Source organism: Ictalurus punctatus, chromosome 13, assembly GCF_001660625.3.
Source record: "Ictalurus punctatus breed USDA103 chromosome 13, Coco_2.0, whole genome shotgun sequence".
Lineage (NCBI taxonomy): Eukaryota > Metazoa > Chordata > Actinopteri > Siluriformes > Ictaluridae > Ictalurus > Ictalurus punctatus.
This window is the reverse complement of record NC_030428.2, coordinates 15,797,349-15,823,553: the sequence shown is the minus strand read 5'-3', so window position 1 is coordinate 15,823,553 and position 26,205 is coordinate 15,797,349. Positions and strand designations below refer to the sequence as shown.

The following is a 26,205-nucleotide window of genomic DNA, read 5'->3' as shown; positions in this document are numbered from 1 at the left end:
GGGTACTGTGTGTATATATATATATATATATATATATATATATATATATATATATATATATATATATATATATATATATATATATATATGTGTGTGTGTGTGTGTGTGTGTATGTATGTATGTATGAATGTATGTACGTACATACACATAATCTTATACATGTCTGAGAAGGGACTTGAAACCACTTTCCACTTTTAGTAGAACTGTGAATATCAATTAAGTGTAAGTAATATCAAGTGCTGTATGAGTAATGTGCCTTCCATCTTTCAGGTATTTGTAAATGATGTGCTCCATGGCATGAACAAACATTTTTGTAGTTCATTGATTATATTCTCATATACTCAGCCACTCAAGAACACCATATTAAACATATACAGCCCTACCAGTTAATCATACTTTTCCTCTATAATCAGTGGAATTGGATTCATACCCAAAACTTACTTCATTTTATTATCAAACTCTTTTAACATCCCCAGCTGTTGTCTCTAGTTTGGTTGAGTACTGTGCTGCTTTGTTTTCAACTTCTTTAATAGAAAAAAAAAAAAAAAGTAAAATATATTAGCATCACCATATGGTCTCCCCGTCACAAAAACAATGTGATAAACTTCATAAAGCCTCTTATAAAAACTCAACTGCTTTTTCTCTTAATGAACCAAGCACAATCTTTTATCTCATCTCTAAAATCTAATGCATGTTCTTACCTGCTTGATCCTGTGTCTCTGTCATCCCTGCTTCCATCTGTTATCTCATTAACATGTTCCTTATTTCAGGTTATGTCTCTACTGCTATTAAAATTCAAATGACACACCCATCCTTAAGAAACCTGATCTTGACCCTGCCTTACTGAAAAACATCCGACCTATTTCTAATCTACCTTTCCTGCTTAAACCATTGGAAAAAGCTGTAGCCTCACAGGTATTAAACTATAAATAATAATCATTTATAACCTTTTCAGCCTGATTTCTGAACATTACACAGTAATGAGACCACACTTTTACATGCCTTAAATGATCTCCTCCTCTCTGCTGACTCTGGAACGATAAACATTCGAACCCTTCTGGTTTTCAGTGTTGCCATTAATATGGTAAATTATGACATACTCATTTCCCGTCTCTCAGATATTAGGGTTACATGCTTAGCGTTTCCTGTTTCTAATCTTATTTTATTAAAGACAGAAATGTTGCCACTGCTACTGTAACTTATGGTGTTCTCAAGGATCAGTACTTGGCCCACTCTTTTTTTATTATTTACCTGTTACTCTTGGGTCACATTACAGTACAGTGCATCCGGAAAGGATTCACAGCGCTTCACTTTTTCCACATTTTCTTATGTTACAGCCTTGTTCCAAAATGGATTAAATTCATTATTTTCCTCAAAATTCTACAAACAATACCCCATAATGACAACATGAAAGAAGTTTGTTTGAAATCTTTGCAAATTTATTAAAAATAAAAAACAAAAAAAGCACATGTACATAAGTATTCACAGTCTTTGCTCAGTACTTTGTTGAAGCACCTTTGGGACCAATTACAGCCTCAAGTCTTTTTGAGTATGATGCTACAAGCTTGGCACACCTATTTTTGGGCAGTTTCTCCCATTCTTCTTTGCAGGACCTCTCAAGCTCCATCAGGTTGGATGGGGAGCGTCAGTGCACAGCCATTTTCAGATCTCTCCAGAGATGTTCAGTCGGGTTCAAGTCTGGGCTCTGGCTGGGCCACTCAAGGACATTCACAGAGTTGTCCTGTAGCCACTCCTTCGTTATCTTTGCGGTGTGCATAGGTTTGTTGTCCTGTTGAAAGATGAACCTTCACCCCAGTCTGAGGTCCAGAGCGCTCTGGAGCAGGTTTTCATCAAGGATGTCTCTGTACATTGTGCATTCATCTTTCCCTCGATCCTGACTAGTCTCCCAGTTCCTGCCGCTGAAAAACATCCCCACAGCATGATGCTTCCACCACCATGCTTCACTGTAGGGATGGTATTGGCATGTGATGACTGGCGCCTGGTTTCCTCCAGACATGACGCTTGCCATTCAGGCCAAAGAGTTCAATCTTTGTCTTGGTCTTGGTCTGAGAGTCTTTCAGGTGCCTTTTGGCAAACTCCAGGTGGGCTGTCATGTGCCTTTTAATGAGCAGTGGCTTCCATCTGGCCACTCTACCATACAGGCCTGATTGGTGGAGTGCTGCAGAGATGGTTGCTCTTCTGGAAAGTTCTCCTCTCTCCACAGAGACAAGCTGGAGCTCTGTCAGAGTGACCATCGGGTTTTTGGTCACCTCCCTGAATAAGGTCCTTCTCCCCGATTGCTCAGTTTGGCTGGGTGGCCAGCTCTAGGAAGAGTCCTGCTGGTTCCAAACTTCTTCCATTTATGGATGATGGAGGCCACTGTGCTCATTGGGACCGTCAATTCTGCAGAAATGTTTCTGTACCCTTCCCCAGATCAGTGCATCAATACAATCCTGTCTCGGAGGTCTACAGACAGTTCCTTGGACTTCATGGCTTGGTTTGTGCTCTGATATGCATTGCTAACTGTGGGACCTTATATAGACAGGTGTGTGCCTTTCCAAATCATGTCCAATCAACTGAATTTACCACAGGTGGACTCTAATCGAGTTGTAAAAACATCTCAAGGATGATCAGTGGAAACAGGATGTACCTGAGCTCAATTCTGAGTATCACGGCAAAGGCTGTGAATACTTATGTACATGTGCATTTTTTAATTATTATTATTATTTTTTAAATAAATTAGCAAAGATTTCAAACAAACTTCTTTCACATTGTCATTATGGGGTATTGTTTGTAGAATTTTGGAATAAGGCTGTAACATAACAAAATGTGGAAAAAGTGAAGCGCTGTGAATACTTTCCGGATGCACTGTATGTGTCATCATAATCTCAGGCTAAAGTGGTGATACCCAGATTTAATTCTCCACATCCATACCATGACCTGCCCTTATACCATCCATTCAGCATATATAACTATGGATGAACACTAATATTTTTAAATGTAATACTGATAAATATGACATTTTAATTATAGGCCCTATGTTTTAAGTTTTTAGCTTTTTCCTTTTTAAATATGATATTTTAATTATAGGCCCTTTGTTTTTTCACTAAGTATTGAACAACTTCTTTTCTTTTTTTTTAAATGGAGAAATATATACAGTACAGATAACTGCAAAATTGAGTCAGAAGATGTATTTTCCTTATGCATACACAATCTAACAAAAAAAGTTATAGTCTGCAGTTATTAACTATATATACATATTTATATGTACATATGTACACACATGCATGCACAGATATACTTAACATACATATACATGCACATGCCATCTACATATACATAGATACATACATACACGCAAACATATACATATATTCCAACATATAGAAAACTCCTAAAACAAAACAACTCTCCACCCACCAACCGACCATGCACTCTCCGTCTGCCTGATACGCACCGTCTGCTTGATACTCATGGGGAGGAATGCTAAAAACAGCCAACAGTGGAATGGATCTTAGATCCAGATCACATTGCATCAACATCCCTTTCCTCTAAGTCTCCTCTGCCTCCTCCCCCTATGTACCTTATAAAGGGTTCCCATGTTTTAGCGATCTGTTGTCTCTTATTCCGTACTAAGAGGCGTATACGTTTCAGTTGAAGTGTATTTGTTTGTTGAGCCAAAGCTGGAAAGGGGGAGACAATTTATTTTTCCAGAATGTTAAAATGAGAGTTGGGCAATTTCTATGACTTCCTTTGAGTTGAATTTCTCATTAACCTTCAGACCATGTTTTTTAGATTTAATCAGCCACTCACATTTTTTCAACCAAAACCACCACCCATAATCTTTACAGATGGACATATTTGTAACTAACATTTCCATCTCTTGTAAAGCAATAGTAGAAACATATCATATCAAATCTCCTGCACTGCAGATGATGAGAATAAATAGAGCACTTCATATAACATATACATTTACCCACACATATACCCCCCTTCTTCCCCATTATTCCTCAACACTCATCCAACTATAGGTTTTCCAAGCTTCCCAATCATTGTGAGAACCAAGCCACATGTCTCGTTGTGTCTAGTTTGTCTAACAAATATCCCATTATGTTGCAATCCTAGACATTGTTTAACACTTTTTGTTTAAATAGCATGCCTTGATGTTGCATGTATTTTTACTGCAGTTATGAGCAAGGGTCTAGGGTCTAGTTCTGTAGTTACATTCACATAGTTTCTGGTTTTGATCTTTGCCTGACAGTTTGTCTGTCTTAACCATGTCTGCACCCCTGCCATGGACCTTGACAGGGTCATTGTGGCTGGGGCAGGGGCAGCCTGAGTGGTGACTGACACAATTATTGCCATTCTTTGTGCTTACAGAGCATGCTCACACAGGGCTTGATAAAATTACAAGCTCTGCAATCAGGTTTATCAGCCAAATAGCATGGGAAACTTGTCTCTTCATGATGAAGTGCTGCATGTCTATTCCTGGTTTACCTATATGAATGTGCTGGCTGTACTTAAAGCAGATATTGAACTGCTGTGATTCTACCACCTCTCTCCTTCAACGTGTATGAGATATTATCTTGTGCCTATTCATAATGCTAAATGCATGCAGTTATGATTCCTTGTGCATTACAGCTTGTATTTATTGATGTTATTTCATGAACCCGTATTGTAAAATGTTCCCAGCAAGCAACTAATTAATTAACTAGTACATACTCAAAGTTATGTCTCCAGTTTTCTAGTAAGAAAACTTTAAGAAATGTGCCCTCTACAGCAGGGTTCTCTTTTCTTTTTGATGTAATAGCTACGTACGCCGTCTTTTCCATGAAGAGCCTGCTATTTTCTGAGTTGGTTTTAGCCAAGAATGGCCTTATATTGAATGGGACCAAGGCTTACCATTACAGTAAGAAAAAAGTTAATGGGAAACACTGATTCAAATCAAAAATGAGTGAACACCTATAATATCATTTCCCTGACTGAATGTTCAGTCATTTAACTTGGTCTACCATGGTGACTAGACTGTGCAACATTTTTTAATCTGTAATTATTGCAATTTGTAAGATCAGAAGAAATTGGGGATTTTAGACAAAGAGCTCTTATGTGGACTTCAGTTACTGGCTATCTTTCCTTCGCTAGCTCAAATGTACAAACCGCCTGCTATGTGGAATACATTTTAGCAGTCCAGAATCTTGCTGTGCAGTTACGGAGCATGGAAGACAATTACATAATTGAGTGTGGACTCAGCCAACAGGCTGAAAAAGTCAAATGAGCCTGTCAAAAGAGCAATGTACAGACAAATTAAAGTAAAATTGTTGGGTCTATTATGCTGTAGGGAGTGTTTTATTTTACTGGCATGGTTTTTGGTCCACTTATCTCCTTAGAGGGAGGTGTCACTGCAAATCAATACAAAGTTATTTTGACTGATCACCTTTATTCTTTAATGAAACATTTCTATGGTAATAAGAGTACTCTCTTCCAGGATTAAAATATCCCCATCCACAGGACACAAGGGCTTTTTCATGAGTATGAAAATGATGCAAATTTTATGATATGGCTTTGCAGTCCCCAGATATCAACCCAGTTGAACACCTTTTGGACTGAAATGATAGACAGCGATGTCCACCACCATCATCAAAACACCAGTTAAGGAAATATTTTTTGAAGAATGATGTGTATCCCACCAGTACAGTGCCAGAACTTGTACACCTTACTAATACACTTTGTGTTATTTTTCATTTTAATTAATAAACAGATGCTGTATTTTAAATTGATAGAGGATATGCTGGATACAACTTGATTCACCAAGTTCAGAACTGCCACAGCAGAAGATGACAAGCTGTGGTTAAGCTAATCAACCTCATGAATAAATTAGAGAAGTCTTCTCACTAAACGGGTATCTGTTGTAGAATGGAGTCACTAGTATTGAAGCTCTGTTCTGGTGCTAAACTGCTAAAATAATACTCAAACAGAAATAGCCCTGTTCTCACTCAAATGTAACATAGACCAATTCCCTGTGTAACTACCAGAGCCAGCCCAGCTGAACTTCTTATAAGGAGAAAGATTAGAACAACTAGTGCTCTGGAAACTATTTGACATAGATTTATCAACAAGAAAAGAATTAAAAAGGGAAGTATGTCAAAAGAATGCAGCTGGAAAGGGAAAAAAGGCTTACAACATTATAGGGTGAGGCACTTATTGGTCTGTATCTGGGTGATGCTGTAATCACCAAGTACAAGTTTGAGAAAGCCTGAGTTATTCCTGCAGGCATCTTTTGAGAAAGTATCACCCAAATGTTCTACCTCATTAAGATGCATCACCGAGCTCTGCTGCAAGCCACCTTCAAACAATCAAAGTGCCACAGCCTACTCCTCATAACAAATTTGCCAGCAACTACTTCACCAACACTGAATATTAACACAGACCCATGGCCTCACTCTCTCTATCAGTCTCTCTCTCAGCTGCTCATGATTACAGCTCATCCTCTGTCTCTGCTCATGCTAATAGCTCATTCAATTCTCCTGTTCTTGATGCTGACTTAGTCTTTATTACTCTAGCTTCTTGTATTTCTAATCCTGTGTCTCAATCCTTCATTCTGGCCTTGTGTCAATCTCAGCCACTGTCTTACTCAAGCTTACTGAACCTTCAAAGTGTTAGGTTTAAGCCCTACTCTTATACTGTTTCATGTCTTGAACCATTTCTAGTCTCTGTCACTGGCCTTGATGCCTTGCCCAATCCTGAGATAAACTAGACTCACTGTGCACTCATTCATGAAAATATCTACTCAGCCAATTGTGTAGCAGCAGTGCAATGCATAAAATCATGCAGATCTGGGTCATCAGCTTTGGGTAATGTTCACATCAATCATCAGAATGAGGAAAAGTGATTTTCACACACAACCATCTCTAGAGTTTACTCGGAATGGTACAATAAAGAAAAACATCCAGCCAGTGGCAGTTCTGTGGACAGAAACACCTTGTTGATTAGAGAGATCAATGGTTTGTGTTGACAGAAAGACTATCAGTAACTCAGATAACCCCTCTGTGCAATTGTGGTGAGCAGAAAAGCATCTCAGAATGCACAACATGTCGAACCTTGAGGTGGATGGACTACAAAAAACAGAAGACCAGGTCGGGTTCCACTTCTGTCAGCCAAAAAAAGTTGAGACTGCAGTGGGCAATTTTTCTTGGCTGACAGAAGTGGAACTTGACCAGGTCTTCTGTTTTTTGTAGTCCATCCACTGAGGCTGCAGTGGGCACAGGCTCACCAAAACTGGACAGTTGAAGACTGGAAAAACATAGCCTGGTCTGATGAATCTTGATTTCTGCTGAACCACACATTTACATTTACATTTATTCATTTAGCAGACGCTTTTATCCACAGCGACTTACAAATGAGAAAATACAAGCACAGATGGTAGGGTCAGAATGTGGCACCAACATCATGAATCCATAGACCCAACCTGCCTTGTGTCAATAGTCCAGGCTGGTGGAGGTGATGTAATGGTGTAGGGAAAGTTTTCTTGGCATATTTTAATCCCAATCAATTGTCACTTGAATGCCAAATCCTATATGAATGTTGTTGCTGACCATGTGCATCCCTTCATGGCCATGATTTACCTATCTTCTAATGGCTCCATCTAGCTTAATAATACACCATGTCACAAAGCAAAAGTTGTCTCAAACTGGTTTCATGAACATGACAATGAGTTCAGTGTTCTTCAGTAGCATTCCCAGTCACCTGATCTGAATCTGAAGTAGAACACCTTTGGGATGTGGTAAAATAGGAGATTTACAGCATAAAGTGCACCTGAAAAATCTGCAGGAATTGTGTGATGCAATCATGTCAACATGGACCAGAATCTCATAGGAATGTTTCCAATGTCTTGTGGAATACATACAACAAAGAAGTGAGGCTGTTTTGAGTGCAAAGAGAGGCCCTACCCAGTATGACTTTAGTGTTCCTAATAAAGTGTTCGGTGAGTGTATATTGTCATTCTAATCCCCATTCATGATGCTGATTCTGCCTCCAAGATTTTTGTGAAGTCTCTTTATTTCTTAATTTGCTTCACTTTTTCATATGTGCACACCACTGATCAAAATGATTAGCCGCAGTGTGTCTAATTTGTAACCCATTTGATTGTAGGGTCTCTTATAGGTATGATCCCTGCATTTCTGAGTTTCCATGTTTCCTTGTTTCCATGTTCCTATATAGCTTGTTTTCTAGTTTCAGATTCTATCCTGTCCCTGTCTTTTTGATTATGATAGTGGACTTGAATGCATTTATGATGTCTCTGTCTTACCCCTCACTATGGACTTAGACAATGATTCATAGAAAAGCCTGACCAACTGCCAACCATCCTTACAGAATTTAAACAGCCATAAATATCCTAGATAGCTAACTCAGACATAATAATGGCCAAATAATGGCTAAAATAAAACTGTCACACTGCAGTACCTTGGGGGCACTAGAAAACAGCAAGAGGGGTTTGTTTTTCTATCTGATCCCATGATATCATAAGAAATATGACCCCATCAGCATGGTTCATTATTTTACTTTGCTTCATTATTTATAATAGGCTAGCAAAGATCTCTGAAATGAGATGAAAGCAACTCAGTAGGCTGTCGCCTTTTTCTTATTATTTTTAATGATGATAAATGTCTTCATTTAAAGTTGAATCTTTAAAACAATAGATTGTCATTTATAACAACTGAACTCTAAATGATAAGAGCTGTGTATGAAAAAGACTGTGTATATAAACATAGAATGGAAAAAAGCTATCACACACATATTTCATTATGTGAGATGAAAAGAAGAGTTAAGGTCAAGTTTTCAGTAAGAATTTAGGAAATGTTGACTCATATACCCCAGTCATTTTCTAATGTATGATCCCTCATAATTCAAGTAACTGAATTGTTAAAATACACAATTACCCACTTAAAAGGTGTGAAATATGAAAAGTAATAAAATATTTTCACAGGTCCAAGACAATGGCACAGAACTGTAAATGACTGAAGTAATGAGAATTTGTCATACTGCCCCTTTTCATAGTCAGTGCTTAGGGATTCTGTGCCAGTCTGGAAGCAATTAACTGAAAGTTAGCTATGTGAATTCTTTGCAGGTCAGCTTAGGGAAGAAGACAGGAAATATATTTCTGCTTGTTATGGACCTTAATGCATTTAAACTAGTAAAGAGAAACAGACATAGTTCATTTTAATAATGCCTTAAATGGAAATAAACTTTAATAGGAGCAAGGTTGGTAGAAAATATTACTCATGATATGCCATACTAAGGAGGTAGCTTTACTGAAAGTGGAATTGAGCAAAACTAGGAATTGAAATATGTAGCACTGCAACAGGAGAAGTCAACCATAAACACTCACTAAAACATATACACAAACACCTTGCTAGAATTTCTCTGTCTGCCATGTGCATAAATATGAATACATGGACTTCACAAAACACATTAGTATGACACAGTAGTCTGAATATTAGATCTAAAAAAGAGTCATTAATCTACATTTCTCTGTAAGATTTACTTTATTATATAATATAATATAATATAATATATATAATATAATATATAATTAATATATTATATTACTTTATTTAGTTAATATATATTGGCTTGCCAAAACCAGTGTAAATTCCATTTTTTCAGCATTACTCTTTCAAAGGCTAAATGTCCACAAAATCAGGGGGCACAACATAACCTGTGCCAGCTCACCTGAATGCATCAATTTATAATAATTGCCAACAGACAAACATGCAACATCGTAGCACCTAGTTCAAGAAATGTCTGTGACGAGGTTCCATGCAAATCATTTTCAGGCTACACCTCAGAAATGACATCTATAAACTTCTTTCTGACAATGAACTTGAAACAAGATCACGCTTCATTCAAACAATCGCTATTTTTTTGTTTAGTCCTGTACAACGTGTACTTTATTACCACAGATACTCACATTTCCTATAAACATTTATGTGGAGATTAAACTTGTAGTTTGATGCAATGGGTCAACACTCATTTGCACCTCTTGTTGCACTTTGTTCTGGGGGAAAGATTCTGACTTCATTAAAAGGGCGTTAAAATAATTTGGAGGGCGTAGACCTTTTTTGAAACCTGCTAGTTCACTGCAAATGACACATCTGTCATGCATTTTAGTGAGCTTTTTCCACAGGGCTCAGAAATCTGCATATACACCCTATAACCACAGGGAAAAGCTGTGTAAACTGGCAGCTCTTCTATTGAGTGACTATTAAGTATGCTTTTTCAGCAGTGGACAACTGGACATTTTTCATCCATCCATCCATCTTCTATACCGCTGATCCTTTCCAGGGTCACAGGGAACCTGGAGCCTATCCCAGGGAACACTGGGCACAAGGTGGGGTACACCCTGGACAGGGTGCCAATCCATCGCAGGGCACAATCACATACACACTCACACACCCATTCATACACTACGGACACTTTAGACACGCCAATCAGGCTACCATGCATGTCTTTGGACTGAGGGAAGAAATCAGAGTACCAGGAGGAAACCCCTACAGCACGGGGAGAATATGCAAACTCTGCACACACAGGACCACGGTGGGAATCAAACCCCCAACCCTAGAGGTGTGAGGCGAACGGGCTAACCACTAAGCCGGGTTTAATGCCGACATTTTTCATATTATATTTTATCCACTATATAGTATTACATATTACTCATCATACTAGAGGAACTCACTGCATCCAACCTAATTGGTAACGGACAACAATGTGACATCCCTTTTTCCTGTAGTTTAGTATTCCATCCATCTAATCATTAATTTATCTTAGCTCGAAGGTATTTCCTTTCCTTCCCAAAGAAATGTCAGTTTCACAGTAGTAGCACAGTGGATTAAAATGGCAGACAAGGGGTAAAAAACCCCTTAAAAATAGCTAACTGCAAAATCTGTGACTGAGAACAACAAATTGATTATGCTAAACCCTCAAGTATAACCTAGGTTATAATGAAATGACCCACATCTACAATTATGGTTAAAAGTATATACTGTTAACATTGCTGCTAAATATATGAATGTAGCACTGACACCAGCATTGGAAGGGTAGCTCTGTTTCAGTGCTGTCTTATCTAACCAGAACCTCCTCCGGGCTAGGGGTAACCTCCAGATGGGACGTGAAGTCATCCGAAACCCCCCCCAAACCCGGAGCAAAATTCTTGGTAAGTCATTTGGTGAATAGAAAAATGCATTGACGAAACACACAGCCCCGATGCCGTTCGTACACTGCACACCCTCTTCTTTCCTTGAGACTCCTCCTTACAACTTCAGATGCGCGCGGACGATAAGCCCCGGATTCAGGCGCACTATTAAGGAGGAGTGCGCGAGGCTGGGATCACCGGTATCGATCAAATTTCAAGCTTTGGAGCACACACACTGCTTGAGTGCATCCCAACCCACGACCACAGCGTTTAACAGGAGAAGTGATTGACGGTTTTCCTCGGAGTGAACACAAAGACCCTGCGTGCCGAGTACGCTGGATCCGCCTTTTACGCACACAGTGGCTGGATTTCTTTGGCGACTTTACCCCCTGCAGAACTGATTCATGACAAGAGCAGGCGTCCATTTAAAACTTTTTTGAGGACCCTGGCATTCCCCCTCCCCATAAATCCAAGGACTTCATCTTTGGTTCAGGTAGGACAGCTGTGCTCCGGAATTTTGCAAGCAATTATCCAGTTTATTGTGGGACTAATTAAAAGACGGTTTTGCTTTCGTGAAGTAAAACTTTTGCGCATACAGTAGCTACATTTCCCAATCTATCCTGATTTCTTTTTCCTAAACAGTGAAATCAGATCGGTGTAACTGTCATTAACGCATAAAGCATCTGAATCTATTTTGCTTAGTTATCGATGATCATCTAAAGTAGAAGTGAGTGCAAGGTTAACTAATTCTTATGCATTGTTTAGGAATTATGATTCTCCGAAAATGCCACTTCGGGCTGGTCCTTTTGTTTCTGTGCGCCTCCGCCATCGATCCAGGTAATTTTCAACTTAATACACACACTCTCACTTTCACATCATACACGCTTAGAAAATATAGAACCCACTCATTTAATTACAGGAACCCTTAACGGATCTAGAACCCCACAGCAGCGTTTCCTTATAAGAAAGCATGCAAGTAAAACCCAATTTGGAAGCAAAGCACCCTTAATTATAAACGCAATCCCTTTTCTAAGAGTGTATGTATGTTATTATGCAATGCAATGCAATGCAATGCAAAAAAAAAATATGACTAGGCTATTAGATGGCAACTATCCCAACAATTCCACCTTAATGTATGCCTTTTAGAAGAGCCGGTGGAGGACGTGAGCGTGTTTGACTTATTCGAAAGCAGTGGAATCACACAGAGGACCATCGGGGTGAAATTGTTCCGAGGCCCGGACCCGGACTCCCCGGCGTATCGCTTCATCCGCTTCGACCATCTTCCCTCAGTCAAACCTCAAGCTCTGGAGCAGCTCGTGCAGCAAATTCAGAACAACGAGGGCTTCACCTTGACTGCAAGCCTGCGCCAGGACCGTGCGTCCCGCGGCACTCTGGTCTCCATCGAAGGTCCCGGCGAGCGCCGGCAGTTCGAGCTGCTTTCCGACGGCAGAGCTAATACACTCGAGCTGGTGTACTGGTGGGCCGACGGCTCGCGCAACGTCATCGCGTTTGAGGATGTCGAGCTGGTGGACTCGCAATGGAAAAACGTCACGTTGCACGTGCACGGCGAGACGGCCACGCTGTACGTGGGCTGCAGCCTCATCGACAGTTATATTCTCGACGAACCTTTCTACGAGCACCTGCACGCCTCGGGTGGACGGATGTACGTGGCGAAAGGATCCAGCCGCGAGACACATTTTAGGGTGAGAACGTTTGGTCATTCACACCGGCGAACACAGGATGTCATCCTAGTCCTTACTTTACATTATGGTTTCAACACACTTGATAATGAGCATTCTACAGCTTACCTGTTACATGTGTTTCTGTTCCTGGGATCCTGGTTAGTGGGTCTGGAAGACACTTTTCAGAGCCAACCCAGCACACTGAGGCCTACAGCAGTGTCATTTCCAGGATTTTAGACGTGGTGATACTTAAACACACTAAGTCGTGGCACCACCTAATTACATGCATACCAAGGTTGTTTTTGTTCCTTGGTGCAAAATGAGTGGCCACTTAAAGACATAAACTTTGGATTCATATTTGCCCTATAGCCCTAATACTTGAGTGATTTGCCTAAAACATACTTAGATATGATTCATTAAGTCTGCCTGAATTGCATAGGTGTACCAGAACTCTCAGAGATGTGATTTTAGGTCAAAGTCAGGGAGTCGATTGGGGTGGCAAGGTGGCCATTGCCAACCCGTGCCACCCATATGTCACCACCCCTGGCTTATCAATGTAACTAACTAAACTATAAATACCATGATACTGATTGCACACAACAGATAATTCATTTATTTCTAATGGTGAACTTGACCTAGTCAATTCAGACTAGAAAACTGAACTGGTGCTCCTCTATATGCCTCTATTTTTTCAATATCCCTGCTGGCAGGCTGAAGAATGCTTATATTTTATCCTTATATTTCTATGTGTATTCAGGGGCTGCTGCAGAATGTGCAGTTTATTTTCGACATCCCTCTAGAGGACGTTCTAGAGAGCAGAGGGTGTGAGCTGGCAAATACAGGTATAGTGTTTAATGCTTTTCTGCTATATATCCTTTGACACATTTAGACTCTCTTCCAACATAAAGTCTGTACTAAGAAAAATAATACAGATAAGCAGTGGTTTCTTTTATGTCAGCTGAATCTTGAATCTCTGAAGTGCTCTCTAGAATGGGCTGACAAGTTAGAGTTTCCAGTTTCAGTCCTGGAGGGCTGCAGCATTCCAGCGCTGATGCATACATTTCACCTTATCAGATTATCAAGTACTGAATTTAATAAATTGGTTTGGATTCAGTCAAGAAAGGAAGATATGAGAGCAGTGTTGTGGAACTCCAGGAGTGGAAGTGAGGTATCTTGCAATGGTGTTCTGGAAATATTCTGTAACAGTCCAGCAAACTGTCGCTTATGATTATGTGAGTTTTTTTTAAATCACTGGCTAAAGAAGGAAAGTAAAATATCCCGAGTGAGACTGACATTCTTACACCCATCCAGACAAAAGAAACAATTAGTAACAGGATAGCTTGAGTGTATATGTGTTGACTTTGTCAATGCCATTTGATTGAAGGCTGGAATGTTTGTGCAATTGACTTGTAACTTGCACGCGTAACTTGCACACGTAACTGATTAAAACTCAGTAGATCATATTTTGTAACATACATATTATATTTCAGAATATACAGGTAATATGTGAGACATAACTTCTCAGTTTTTACACAGAGGTGGATACTCATTTGGCTCAGTCTTGTAATACGATATATCCTGGACCTTAATGACATCAATGAGGTCATGTAATAAGAACAACAAAAGGGGGTCAGACACACACATATATATGCACACACTCACAAAGACATACCACATGGTGGTCATTATATTATTTTAAGAAAAAACCCCCAAAACAAAACACAAAAAAGAAAAAAAAAGCAATTTTCCTCTGACAGTCAAAAGTGTCAAAATTTGGTCCTCACCAAGATATAAAAACACATGCACGCACACACACACACACACACACACACACACACACACACACACACACACACACACACACACACACACACACTCACACAAACAGCCGAGTTTGACAGTCATTAGGGATTTGAATGAGTTCGGCAGACCTGGGACTGAAGCGTGAAAAAATCTGTTGGCTCAAGAAATTGCAGTCAAAGCCAACAAGCTTTCTTGATTTAAAAATCTCTGGAGTGTCTGTATGACCAGCAGATAATTCATGTATACTGCGTCTACTTTCCTATATTTTATATTTGGATCATTATTTTAAACAACTGTTCTGCAAGATATAATAATGTTTCCTCTGAACGAATGGCTAATCAGTATTCTGTTCATTGGCTGTTGAGCAATTTCATTTCAATGTTTCACAATTAAAATGACAGATATAATCAGCACAGCTCAGTCGAGAAGGCTTTGTTTAGTTTTTGCATGTATAGGACAGTGATTCAATTGCAGAAAAGCCACTATGAAACGGTGTTTGGAAAATGAAATGCTGTTAGATAAAAAAAAAGCAAAAAAAAAAAGAACCAAAAAACAGAACTTGCTTTAGATGCTGGCTTTCCACTTTATTTCTCTTCAAGGAGTCTGATGTTTATGTTCAAGATTTATCAGTGTCAGACATCAGGCATTCAGTCAGAAGTCAGAGAGAGAGTGAGAGAGAGAGAGAGAGAGAGAGAGAGAGAGAGAGAGAGAGAGAGAGAGAGAGAGAGAGAGAATGAGGAGATGGGCGTGAAAGCAAGAAATATGTTGCATAAATTATATGAGTAGCAAAAGCAATCATCTACTGTACATATGCTCCTTAAATTAATTAGCTTTTTGGACTAAATTTCTGAATGGTATTTATCGACATTGTGCATTGCAACATATTTATAGAGCCATTCAGTAAGTGGCCTGCCCCCAAAAGCCCCTGTTCCTGTGGCTTTACAGGCATCATGTACTTTTTGAAATATGCCCAATTCAAAGGCTGGCTAAGAATGAAGTCCATGTACTGTCTCAAAACTTGTATTTATGGTTGCACATGTATGATATAACTGCAGCAACTGAATCTAGTACTGATTTCACTCGTTTATATCTTTACATAAAATGAGGGCCTTTCACATAACGAGAGTTTATTACAAGCAGGTTTAGACAACATGCTGAGGACCCCCTTCCAAGCTTTTTTAATTTTATTTACTCTGTTACTGTTTCCATGTTCGTACACAGCCAGGCATATTCTGCTGGGTAATATGGGGAACATGGCTGATTGTTATCCCATCCAAATGGGCAACAGTACTGGAACTGACCCTGACCTCCCATGACTCCCATGACTCCAAATTACTCCTCCCCACACTCACCTTTCCAGAATATTGTTGCTATTCTACAGGTTGAATCCTCTGCATGCGGCTTTTTTGAGAAACTAAACATGCATGTAAAAAAAACTATAGGATAAAGGAATTGTTCCTTTTGAAGCTAGAATCAGTCCAATTCACATTCACATCTACATTTCTCCCAGATGACTGACAGCATGATGTAACTGTATTGTTACTTGATTACGTTCAGATTGAATCTCTTCTGGTGCATTATGTAGAGGCTTACAAAGGAATGTGTCCCATTGCTTTGTCTTGCAGTCATTCAAGAGCATTTAACACTCATTTTTTAATTGGTCACGTGTTTGTCTTCCTCTCTGTGCACAGAGGAGTTGAACACAGTGAGTGAGAGTGCTGAACTGGTGGATGTTGTCTCCTCCATCTCCACTAACTTGATCAGCCCGAACACAGACCCACCAACAATAAGCCCCTCTGAAATGATGTGTGAGCGTTCGTGTGAGGAGTTGGCCAACCTCTTCCAAGAGCTCAAGGGCCTCCGAGTTGTTGTTAGCAACCTCATTGATGGCTTGCAGAAAGTGGTGAGTCTCTCAGAAAGTCTTTCTAAGTTGAGACAGGCATGTCATACTGCTGGTTTTGTGAACCACCCCAGTAATAAAGTGAACATTTTGGAAAGTCCATTGAGGCATTTTTCACTGTTTCCGTTTTCTTAAACTGGATAATTGGGTCATAATTGTTTACTAACATACCTGTGGAAGGAATTATAGTGTTGTAAATCACAGGGTTTTATGCACTTTTGTGTGGAAATTTATGGCTATTTGACGGCAGTGCGCTGCAATAACCATATGTCAGCATATACTTGGGTATGCGGAACCCTAGTTGAAAAACACAGCTCCATTTTGGCTCATCAAGATTATATGGAGACTAATTTGTTTAGTACTGGATTTCAGACAGAGGAGAACACTGCCATGCGTGAGGCTCTGAATAAGATACAAGATCCAGTGCAGCAGAGCATTTGCTGGCAGGATGGGCGACTGTTTGAGAATAAGGAGGACTGGATTGTGGATAGTTGCACCAAATGTACATGCCAGGATGGGAAAGTGGTGTGTCGTCAGATCACTTGCCCACCAGTATCCTGTGCCAATCCGTCCTTCGTTGATGGGGAGTGCTGTCCAGTTTGCCTTCGTGAGTGCCTCTCACAATTCATATATCATACTTTTTAAAGTTATTATGACCTAAAAACTTATTATCATACTTTATGTCTATTTTGGGGTCCAGCAATGGACAGTGAGGATGGCTGGTCTCCCTGGTCAGAGTGGACTCAGTGTACGGTCACCTGTGGCAGCGGTACACAACAAAGAGGCAGATCATGTGACGACACCAGCAATACATGCTCTGGCCCCTCGATCCAGACTCGGAGGTGCAGTTTAGGAAAATGTGACCGCAGAGGTATGGAAAACGTTTTCTTTGTGCCAGTCAAAATTCTCTGTGGGGCAAGTGGAAAAAGTGGGTCAAGTGGAGCTAACATTGAGTTCCTGTGTGTATAGTTCGTCAGGATGGTGGTTGGAGTTTGTGGTCCCCCTGGTCTTCGTGCTCAGTGACATGTGGGGAAGGGTTGATCACACGCATCCGCCATTGCAACTCCCCTATTCCTCAGCGAGGAGGCAAAGACTGCGACGGCGAAGGACGAGAGACACAGAGCTGCCAGGCTAAGCCCTGCCCGAGTGAGTTTGAGTGATACACACATATGCTCATTTAAAACTCATCCTCTCCCTGCTGTCCAAAGTTGAGCTGAGAACGAGAGAACGAGAGAGTGATGTCATTCTTTCCAGGGCTCATATTATCCTTAGCGCTTGGAGGATACACAGCTATAGGGCTGGCAACTCATACCATGAAGGATTATGGGTAAGACTCTCATGAAGCGCCCAATAAATGAGATTGTCCAGAGGGAAACAAGAGGCAACTGTGTTCAGCTGTAAGCACATTAGGATTTTTATAGCCAGAGTAATCAAGCATTTAAAATCTAGCCAATCGCTCGATGAGTTAAATGAATGTTTCAACTGGTGAGAGCTTCAAGGACAGGCAGTGTGCACATTACATTTACATTTACATTTACATTACTCTGCTTACTTTAACTATTTATGGATATGATGTGTATGAACTCATACATTCTTTACAAATTTATACTATGATAAATTACCATTTTATAAACACTTTAAAAGTGGTAAACAGACATCTGTATGCTCATAATGTATGTAAAGTTATAAAGCTGCTATACTGTATGCTCATAATGTATGTAAATGTTAATAATCTGATATTGATTTTCACCTCTGCTATTTTAAGCAAAAATTGAACGAGTGCTTTGTCATCTCTTATTTAATAGGTATAATTATGCATTTCTTCAATTATCCAAAGAGAACAAAGAGAACATAAAAACCAAATAGCAAACAGGGCAAAACATCTAACCAAATAACAGATGTTGTGTCAAAGTAAATGTGTACCCCAGAAGACTGAAGCAAAGCAAAATCTTTCCATTGCACTAATATTGTCACCATGCCACCTGCATGCATCCTGAACCCAGGTCTGAGACTAGGGCTGATGTGTGTATTTTAAAGCTTAATGTAATTCATGTATATGTGGCGTATCTGTGTGTTCAAACAGTTGATGGTGGCTGGGGCCCATGGTCGCCCTGGGCAACCTGCTCAGCAACATGTGGTGGGGGTTTGAAAAGTCGTGAGAGGGAGTGTAATAGCCCTGCTCCTCAGCATGGGGGCCGGAAATGTATGGGCGATTCTATTGACAATGAAGTATGCAACAAACAGGAGTGCCCCATTAGTAAGCATCCACGAGAACCAATATTTATTTTGCCATATTCAAGGTTTTTGATCTTTACCATTCATGTTTATTTGTGTAATGCAATTCATACATATTTAATTCTGATCAATGCATGAGAGATAATAAAAATTGATTCTGACTTTTCTGATAGATGGTTGTCTTTCAAATCCATGCTTTGGGGGAGTGGAGTGCAGCACCATTTCTGATGGCTCTTGGGAATGTGGGCCTTGTCCACCAGGCTACCGTGGTAATGGAACTTTCTGTGAAGATGTGAATGAGGTAAGTAATCTGATAGCTGATTGATTACAACAAGAATATTATGTACCTTTCAAGCTCAGGACAACTTCAAGCTCTTTATCTCCCTGTTGTCTTTTGCAGTGTAATATGGTGTCAGATGCATGTCATAAAGTGGGTGGGCTTCAGCAGTGTGTGAATACAGACCCAGGATTCCACTGTTTGCCCTGCCCTCCACGTTACAAAGGCTCTCAGCCCTATGGCCTTGGAGTAGAGTCAGCTAAAACAAACAAACAGGTCAAACAGCCCTCAGCTCACAGAGTATATTCATTCCTCCACAAAAGCTACAAACATTGCTGATTCCTGTGCTGTATTTTAAACTATATTATATAAACTATTTAAACTATCTATCTATCTATCTATCTATCTATCTATCTATCTATATATATATATATATATATATATATATATATATATATATATATATATATAAAATAAATTCTGTCTCTCTTTGACTTTAAATTTTTTTTGAATAGGTGTGTGAACCTTACAACCCATGTAAAGACAATACCCACAGTTGCCATAAGAACGCTGAGTGTATCTTTCTCAGCCACATCACTGAGCCCATGTACAAGTGCGAGTGCCGTATTGGTTATGCTGGAGATGGAATTGTGTGTGGAGAGGACTTTGATCTTGATGGTTGGCCCAATCAGGATCTGGTGTGTGGAGCCAATGCTACATACCATTGCAAAAAGGTACAGCATAGCTGACATTTACTAAATGAGCATGACCTGCAAATTCATGGCACCATGTCAGTGTCATTAGATTTGTATATCCCTGAAAAATCTAATCACAGTTAAGATATTTCTCTCATGTGACATGGGGAAAGTGTATTTTATAGATTTGGACACACTCAGAAAACAATGATTCACTTGGCCCATATTGTCATGCACATTGAGAAAACTGACACATTTGACAGTATACCATTCCCTCAGAGAAAACAAACAGCCAAAATATTGTGCATTTTCCAATAATATATTTCACGTGCAGCAAAACCCTTGCGTGTCTTTCATCTGGAGTTTTTTTTTAAGGGGGGGGGGATAAAAGCACAATAAGAAGACACAAAAGTAATGATTTCATCATTCTTCATGTTTATTGGATAATTGGCTGATTATTTAATAATGCAACCTGGAAAGAAAGACTGCAATCTGCAAATTGTTATGTAAAAATCAGGTTAGGACACAAAAAATATGCACACAAAGAACAACAAATAGTAAACAAGGAACTGGCAAAATCAAGCATGACACTTCATGATTTCCCCTAAATGTCATTGTACAAACAGGGTAGCAGAGCTTTTATCACTGTCAGTGTTATTTATTTAATAATAATTTTAGGACAACTGCCCAACCCTTCCCAACTCTGGTCAAGAAGACCTTGACGGTGATGGACAGGGAGATGCCTGTGATAAGGATGATGACAATGATGAAATTGTGGATGAACGGGTGAGTGTTTATCACAGTTTGTCACTAACAAGCTAAGTAACGCTAACAAGAATAATATGCAGCATTAAGATACAATTCTGTCTACTAACCATGTTAAATATGAAACATTTTACTTTCAGGACAACTGCCCACTGATGTACAACCCTCGGCAGTATGACTACGATAAGGATGCTATAGGGGATCGGTGTGATAACTGCCCCTATGAGCCCAACCCTGCTCAGACTGACACAGACAACAATGGTGAAGGAGACGCCTGTGCTATTGACATTGATGCAGACGGTATGAGACATGACCTGTCCCTAATATATTATTAACATTTCTTCTTTCCATTACATTAAAAAAAGGTGGTGGTGACTAACCTTCCTTAACTTTTCTTGATTTCTAGAGATTCTGAATGAGAAAGACAATTGTCCCTTTGTTTACAATACTGACCAGAAAGACACAGATTTGGATGGTGTTGGGGACCAGTGTGATAACTGCCCACTCATCCACAACCCACAGCAGGTCAGGACATTTTAAAATTACTATGAATTCTTTCTGGGAAATACGTCTGAGAAAACCTCAATTTTAATGCCCTGTTTTGTAGACGGATGTGGATAATGATTTGATTGGAGACCAGTGTGATAATAACCAGGACATAGATGAGGATGGCCATCAGAATAACCTGGATAACTGTCCCTATGTTGCCAATGCTAACCAAGCAGACCATGACAATGATGGTAAAGGAGATGCCTGTGACTATGATGATGACAATGACGGAATTCCTGATGATCGGGACAACTGCAGGCTTGTGCCTAATCCAGATCAGATGGATGCAAACGGTGAGGGCAGGATAACTTTCACTTTGACCATGTGGCAGCCACTCTCTGCTCTTGAGGCAGCACTATCTCTAAGCTACTTTTTAAAATACTCAGTGATAATACATCAGGTCAAGGGTTCAATCTTACCTCGGGGCAAATTCCACCTCCACTAAGATGGGATTAGACTTGAAATGAAGCTAGAATGCTAATACCCTTCGGCCAGAGTCATTAGTCCATATTTGCTTATACCGATTAAAATAAATGAATTTAGTTACAGGGTTATATATGACAGGAATGCGCCTAGTGCTATGGCCTGCAGAAAGTGAGGGCTGTGGGTGAGGATTTGAGAGAGGTAGGAGTCGCCTGGGGCAACAGTGATTTCTGATATGTTGAAACGAATTCTCGCAAATACTCTGCAGATCATCAGGAAACTCTGAGACTTGAGACACATTTCTTCTGGAATGTTCCTCTGGGCTTCCCACATGTGTTTATTTCAGTGTATAAGCCCCCCTTCATTTGTGTGGGGTCCAGTCCTTTATTAATATGGTACTTTTCACAAGTCCTGTGAAGGTAATCCAAGGCCCTGTCCCTGTAAAAAAAGGAGAAAATCAAAAGAGCATGATATGAGAAGCAATATGAAATACATAAATTTTAACTGGCAGAAACATGCAAAAGATCTGTATCTAAAGGTTTAATGACTGTCTCAGTTTCTCCATTTTAAATTCAGGATAGTTATGGTGGAACAGTAAATTCACATTGGAAGTTTCTTGTTTTTACTAAAACCATACCATTTATTGTGGAATTTTGTATTTTTGTACATACAATGTGTTTTATGGCTAGTTCATAATTTGTGAGTGTATTTTGCAGGAGATGGCCGTGGTGATGCCTGTAAAGATGACTTTGACAATGACAACATTCCTGACCTCTTTGACGCGTGCCCAGAGAACAATGCCATCAGTGTTACGGACTTCAGGAAGTTTCAGATGGTGCACCTGGACCCCAAGGGAACCCTTCAGATCGACCCCCATTGGGTGGTGCGAAACCAGGGCAAAGAATTGGTTCAGACTGCTAACTCTGACCCTGGCATTGCAGTCGGTAAGCAAACAGCATGACACAGCCAACACTCATACATTTTTACTCAGCAGTTATAGTGTATCTCTTTCCAATGACAGGCTATGATGAGTTCAGTGCCGTGGATTTCAGCGGAACCTTCTATGTGAACACGGATCGGGACGATGACTACGCAGGTTTTGTGTTTGGCTATCAGTCCAGTCGACGCTTCTATGTGGTCATGTGGAAACAGATAACACAGACCTACTGGGAGGACAAGCCATCGAAGGCCTTCGGTATCTCTGGAGTATCACTCAAAGTTGTCAACTCCACCACTGGCACGGGAGAGTACCTGCGCAATGCCCTCTGGCACACAGGCAACACTAAAAACCAGGTACACTTGCACTAAAACACCACTTTATATCAATATTAAAAATTTATAAAGATGATGATCTGAATCATGTTTGTTATACACAAAGCAGTGCAGAGCTGTTAATATTCATGGTTTACCTATGACTAATAACTGTCTATAAATAGAAACTGATAAACATGCTTGTTTTGTCTGTGCAACACTCAGGTACGAACACTTTGGCATGATCCAAAGAACATTGGCTGGAAAGACTACACTGCGTACCGCTGGCATCTTATCCACAGACCCAAGACTGGTTTCATTAGGTACAGACTCACTGCTGGGGCACATACTGTTCTTGAACGATTGTAACAGTTAATGTCCATAAATCTTGTTTATAGAAAAATCTGCTTAAAATATTATTTTCATGAACATTGAAATTACTGGGTAAAGTCTAGATCTATAGTCAGGAAGAATTTAAATACCAAAACCATATTCCCTTACTTTTATAATTGTATACTTTGATGTATAAAATTATTCAATCTAAGTTGGGAAAAATGGGAAATGCGATTTATTTTCTGTCTCTTATTTGCCTTCAGGGTTGTAGTGTATGAAGGCAAGCAGATCATGGCAGACTCTGGGCCTGTCTATGACAAGACATTTGCTGGTGGTAGACTGGGGTTGTTTGTATTCTCTCAAGAGCTTGTCTTCTTCTCTGACCTCAAATATGAATGCAGAGGTGAGGTGCTATGCTTGATTAGAATGCAGTTTGGTTATATATTTAGTGCAATGTATAATTACTTCATTAATGTGTGTCATTTATTTATTTATTTTTTTAAATTTTTTTTTTTTTTTTTTTACAGACAACTGATTTTGATACTCTATACCTCCTGCCATTGACTGAAATCTAAACCCAGAAAAAGAGTTTCAGACCAGTCTTCTGAGAACATCTGCAGTGTTTTTTACTTTATTAGAATGCACAGATTTATGAACTCCAGGGGCCTTTGACGGTGAAACTGACTCCATTTTGGACAACCAAGATAAGGAGTTAAAGTTACTACATTCCAATGTATTTCTTTAAATGCCTCTCAGCTTTGTTGCACAAGTACCCTTCATGATACCAAATTAAGTCCTGTCTTCTTGAATATAAACCTAAGGGTTTGAATATTATCTTTTTAATTTTTTTTAATTATTGTAGCCATGTAGTCTTTTTGTATGTGTTATATTAGTCATTTTAAAGAGTAGTTTTGCATTGGTTACAAGTGTTGATTTGAGATGTATGATATTCAGAATAATACTGTTTCTGTGGTAACTTATTTTTCTGTTGTGCAAGTTTATGAATTAACAAGTTATTTTTGCTTTTGCCAAAAATTGTAAATACTTATTTATTAGTTTTCACAGACATTTAAAATTTGCAGGTGAAATGTAAAAATCTTATACATCTGCCTTTAAAATGTTTTCCCTATTAGACATTAAGGTATCTGAATTATAGTTCTTAACAGTAGTGAACCATTAGACATTTTTTGTGTTAGTTACAATGCTTTAGTTAAACAGTCTTTAAATTCAGCATTTTTATTGCCAGGTAATTCCCACAAATTTTTCATGTATTGGGATAGAATTGAACTTGATATGAAAATAATTTCAGTGGTTTGCTGTCGAAAAAGTTAGATTTGTTTATTTAACAGAATGATGTCTAGCAAGAGCAAAAGAAGACGTATGATGTGTTTGTACTTGACGATAATGTGAATATATACAGATGAGTGACAAATTAATGGAAAAAAAGTTGTTTAATGTGTCTTTCCTTTAATTTGTTACCCATCTCTATATGTGGTTGGAGGTGGTATTACTACTACAGTGTTCCAGTGATAAATTGACATGATGTTTCAATACAAATTAGTGTTACACTACTTTGGTGTATAGTTTAAAAGTTGTAAATTGTACAAGGCCAAATGAACTTCAAGCAAGACATACCTCATTTTTCCATCAGTATCATGAATCCGTTTATAATAAAGGAAAGTGTAGATGTAGCACTAGTAGACACCACAGATTGTATTTGCAAAAATAAACCACTAGAAGTAAAAAAAAAATAAGTCAACAATATCCATCACATACCATCAATTTCCAACAGTTTTTGGTTTTGTTCTGTGAGTTATAGTGAAGTACCATGTTCTTTTTTTTTTTTTTTAAATGAACATAATTACACTAATTTTAAAAATAACTTAATGACTGATCTATTGTCAGTGGATATTTCCTTTAACTTTGCTGCATGTGTGCCTACAATGCCTTAACCAGTTTCATATTTTGTATCACATTCCAATTCCTCTACATTGTAGAGCTAAATGTTGTCTTTTTTATGGATATTAAAACAGTTTTGGTTTTTTTTTTTTTGCAAACTTGACATGTTTGAAATAAATACATTATTAAAAAAAGGTTAATAAAAATATATTCACAGTATTCTTCATCTACTTTTCCATTGTAAATATGAAAAATGCAAAGGGTGACAAAAACTGACATTAGTGACTCAAATTATTATTATAACACACACAGATTAATGTAACCAAAAGGATTCTTATTGTAATTATGGCAATTTTTAATATAACACTCACAGAACAAAAAAAAAAATCACAAAACTATGTATTGATTGAATACAGATAACACTGTGTGAGAGGGCTAACTTTAGAGTCCTGTTTTTGGGCTCTCTTGTGATTTAGGCACTAATGACAGTTTGGATATACCAGAAAGAGTTTTCAAGACAGGTTATATACTATGTTAATATCACTTTTAATGATCGTCTGAGTTGAAGGCATCAGCTTTGAGATAAAACTGGCTCTAATGAAATCCCTCTGTGAATTTTTGGCTCTACTAAATTCCACAGCTGTAAATCAATCCCAGCAATTGACTATATGGAAATAGCACAGTAAAACGTGAAGGCTGATGAGGGTTTCCAACTCTGGATGTTCTTTTCTCTTATTAAGTCATGTCTTAGAGTCTGTGAAGAGATTTAAATGGATACAGTTTTTTGACTATGATGGATTATGCAGCGGGTGAATATGAAATCCATAAAAAATGCACATTCTCCAAAAGGAATGTCCCTTTTTCACAACTTTCAAATGAGGGTGATATGGTAACATTTTGTTTGTCTGTGTATCCAGCTGGCCTGACTATATAAATAAAGGTCTCGTTCAAGGGACGGCTTTGCTAAATTCAAGTTTCTTGTTATGTGTCAACAACCATATGAAGTTTATTTCTCTTTTTCTCCTACCCCCTCCCTCCTGCACATGCACACACACGTGCACATACACACACACTCGTTAGGATAGGGATTTCTTTAAGCAGTTATTTACTGCTTAATTGATTTTCTTCATATTTGCAAATATTAATGCACAACTACTTTATATTTGATTAATATTAAAAATAAGGGGAATAAATAGTAATTTTGG

At 38.9% G+C, this 26,205-nt stretch overlaps 1 protein-coding gene across 1 annotated transcript; it reads left to right on the top strand.

The window, feature by feature from the left end:
* Nucleotides 1–11,286: 11,286 nt before the first annotated feature.
* thbs2b (thrombospondin 2b) lies at nucleotides 11,287–25,219 on the top strand. Its single transcript, XM_017484361.3, has 21 exons — nucleotides 11,287–11,681; nucleotides 11,954–12,025; nucleotides 12,335–12,891; nucleotides 13,628–13,712; nucleotides 16,365–16,576; nucleotides 16,946–17,180; nucleotides 17,274–17,444; nucleotides 17,543–17,719; nucleotides 18,657–18,830; nucleotides 18,982–19,109; nucleotides 19,209–19,361; nucleotides 19,601–19,819; nucleotides 20,459–20,566; nucleotides 20,686–20,845; nucleotides 20,952–21,070; nucleotides 21,153–21,387; nucleotides 22,234–22,461; nucleotides 22,539–22,810; nucleotides 22,994–23,091; nucleotides 23,365–23,504; nucleotides 23,629–25,219. Exons 2-21 carry the CDS (start codon nucleotides 11,959–11,961, stop codon nucleotides 23,634–23,636), a joined length of 3,546 nt encoding a protein of 1,181 aa, XP_017339850.2. The 5' UTR covers nucleotides 11,287–11,681; nucleotides 11,954–11,958; the 3' UTR covers nucleotides 23,637–25,219.
* Nucleotides 25,220–26,205: the final 986 nt, after the last annotated feature.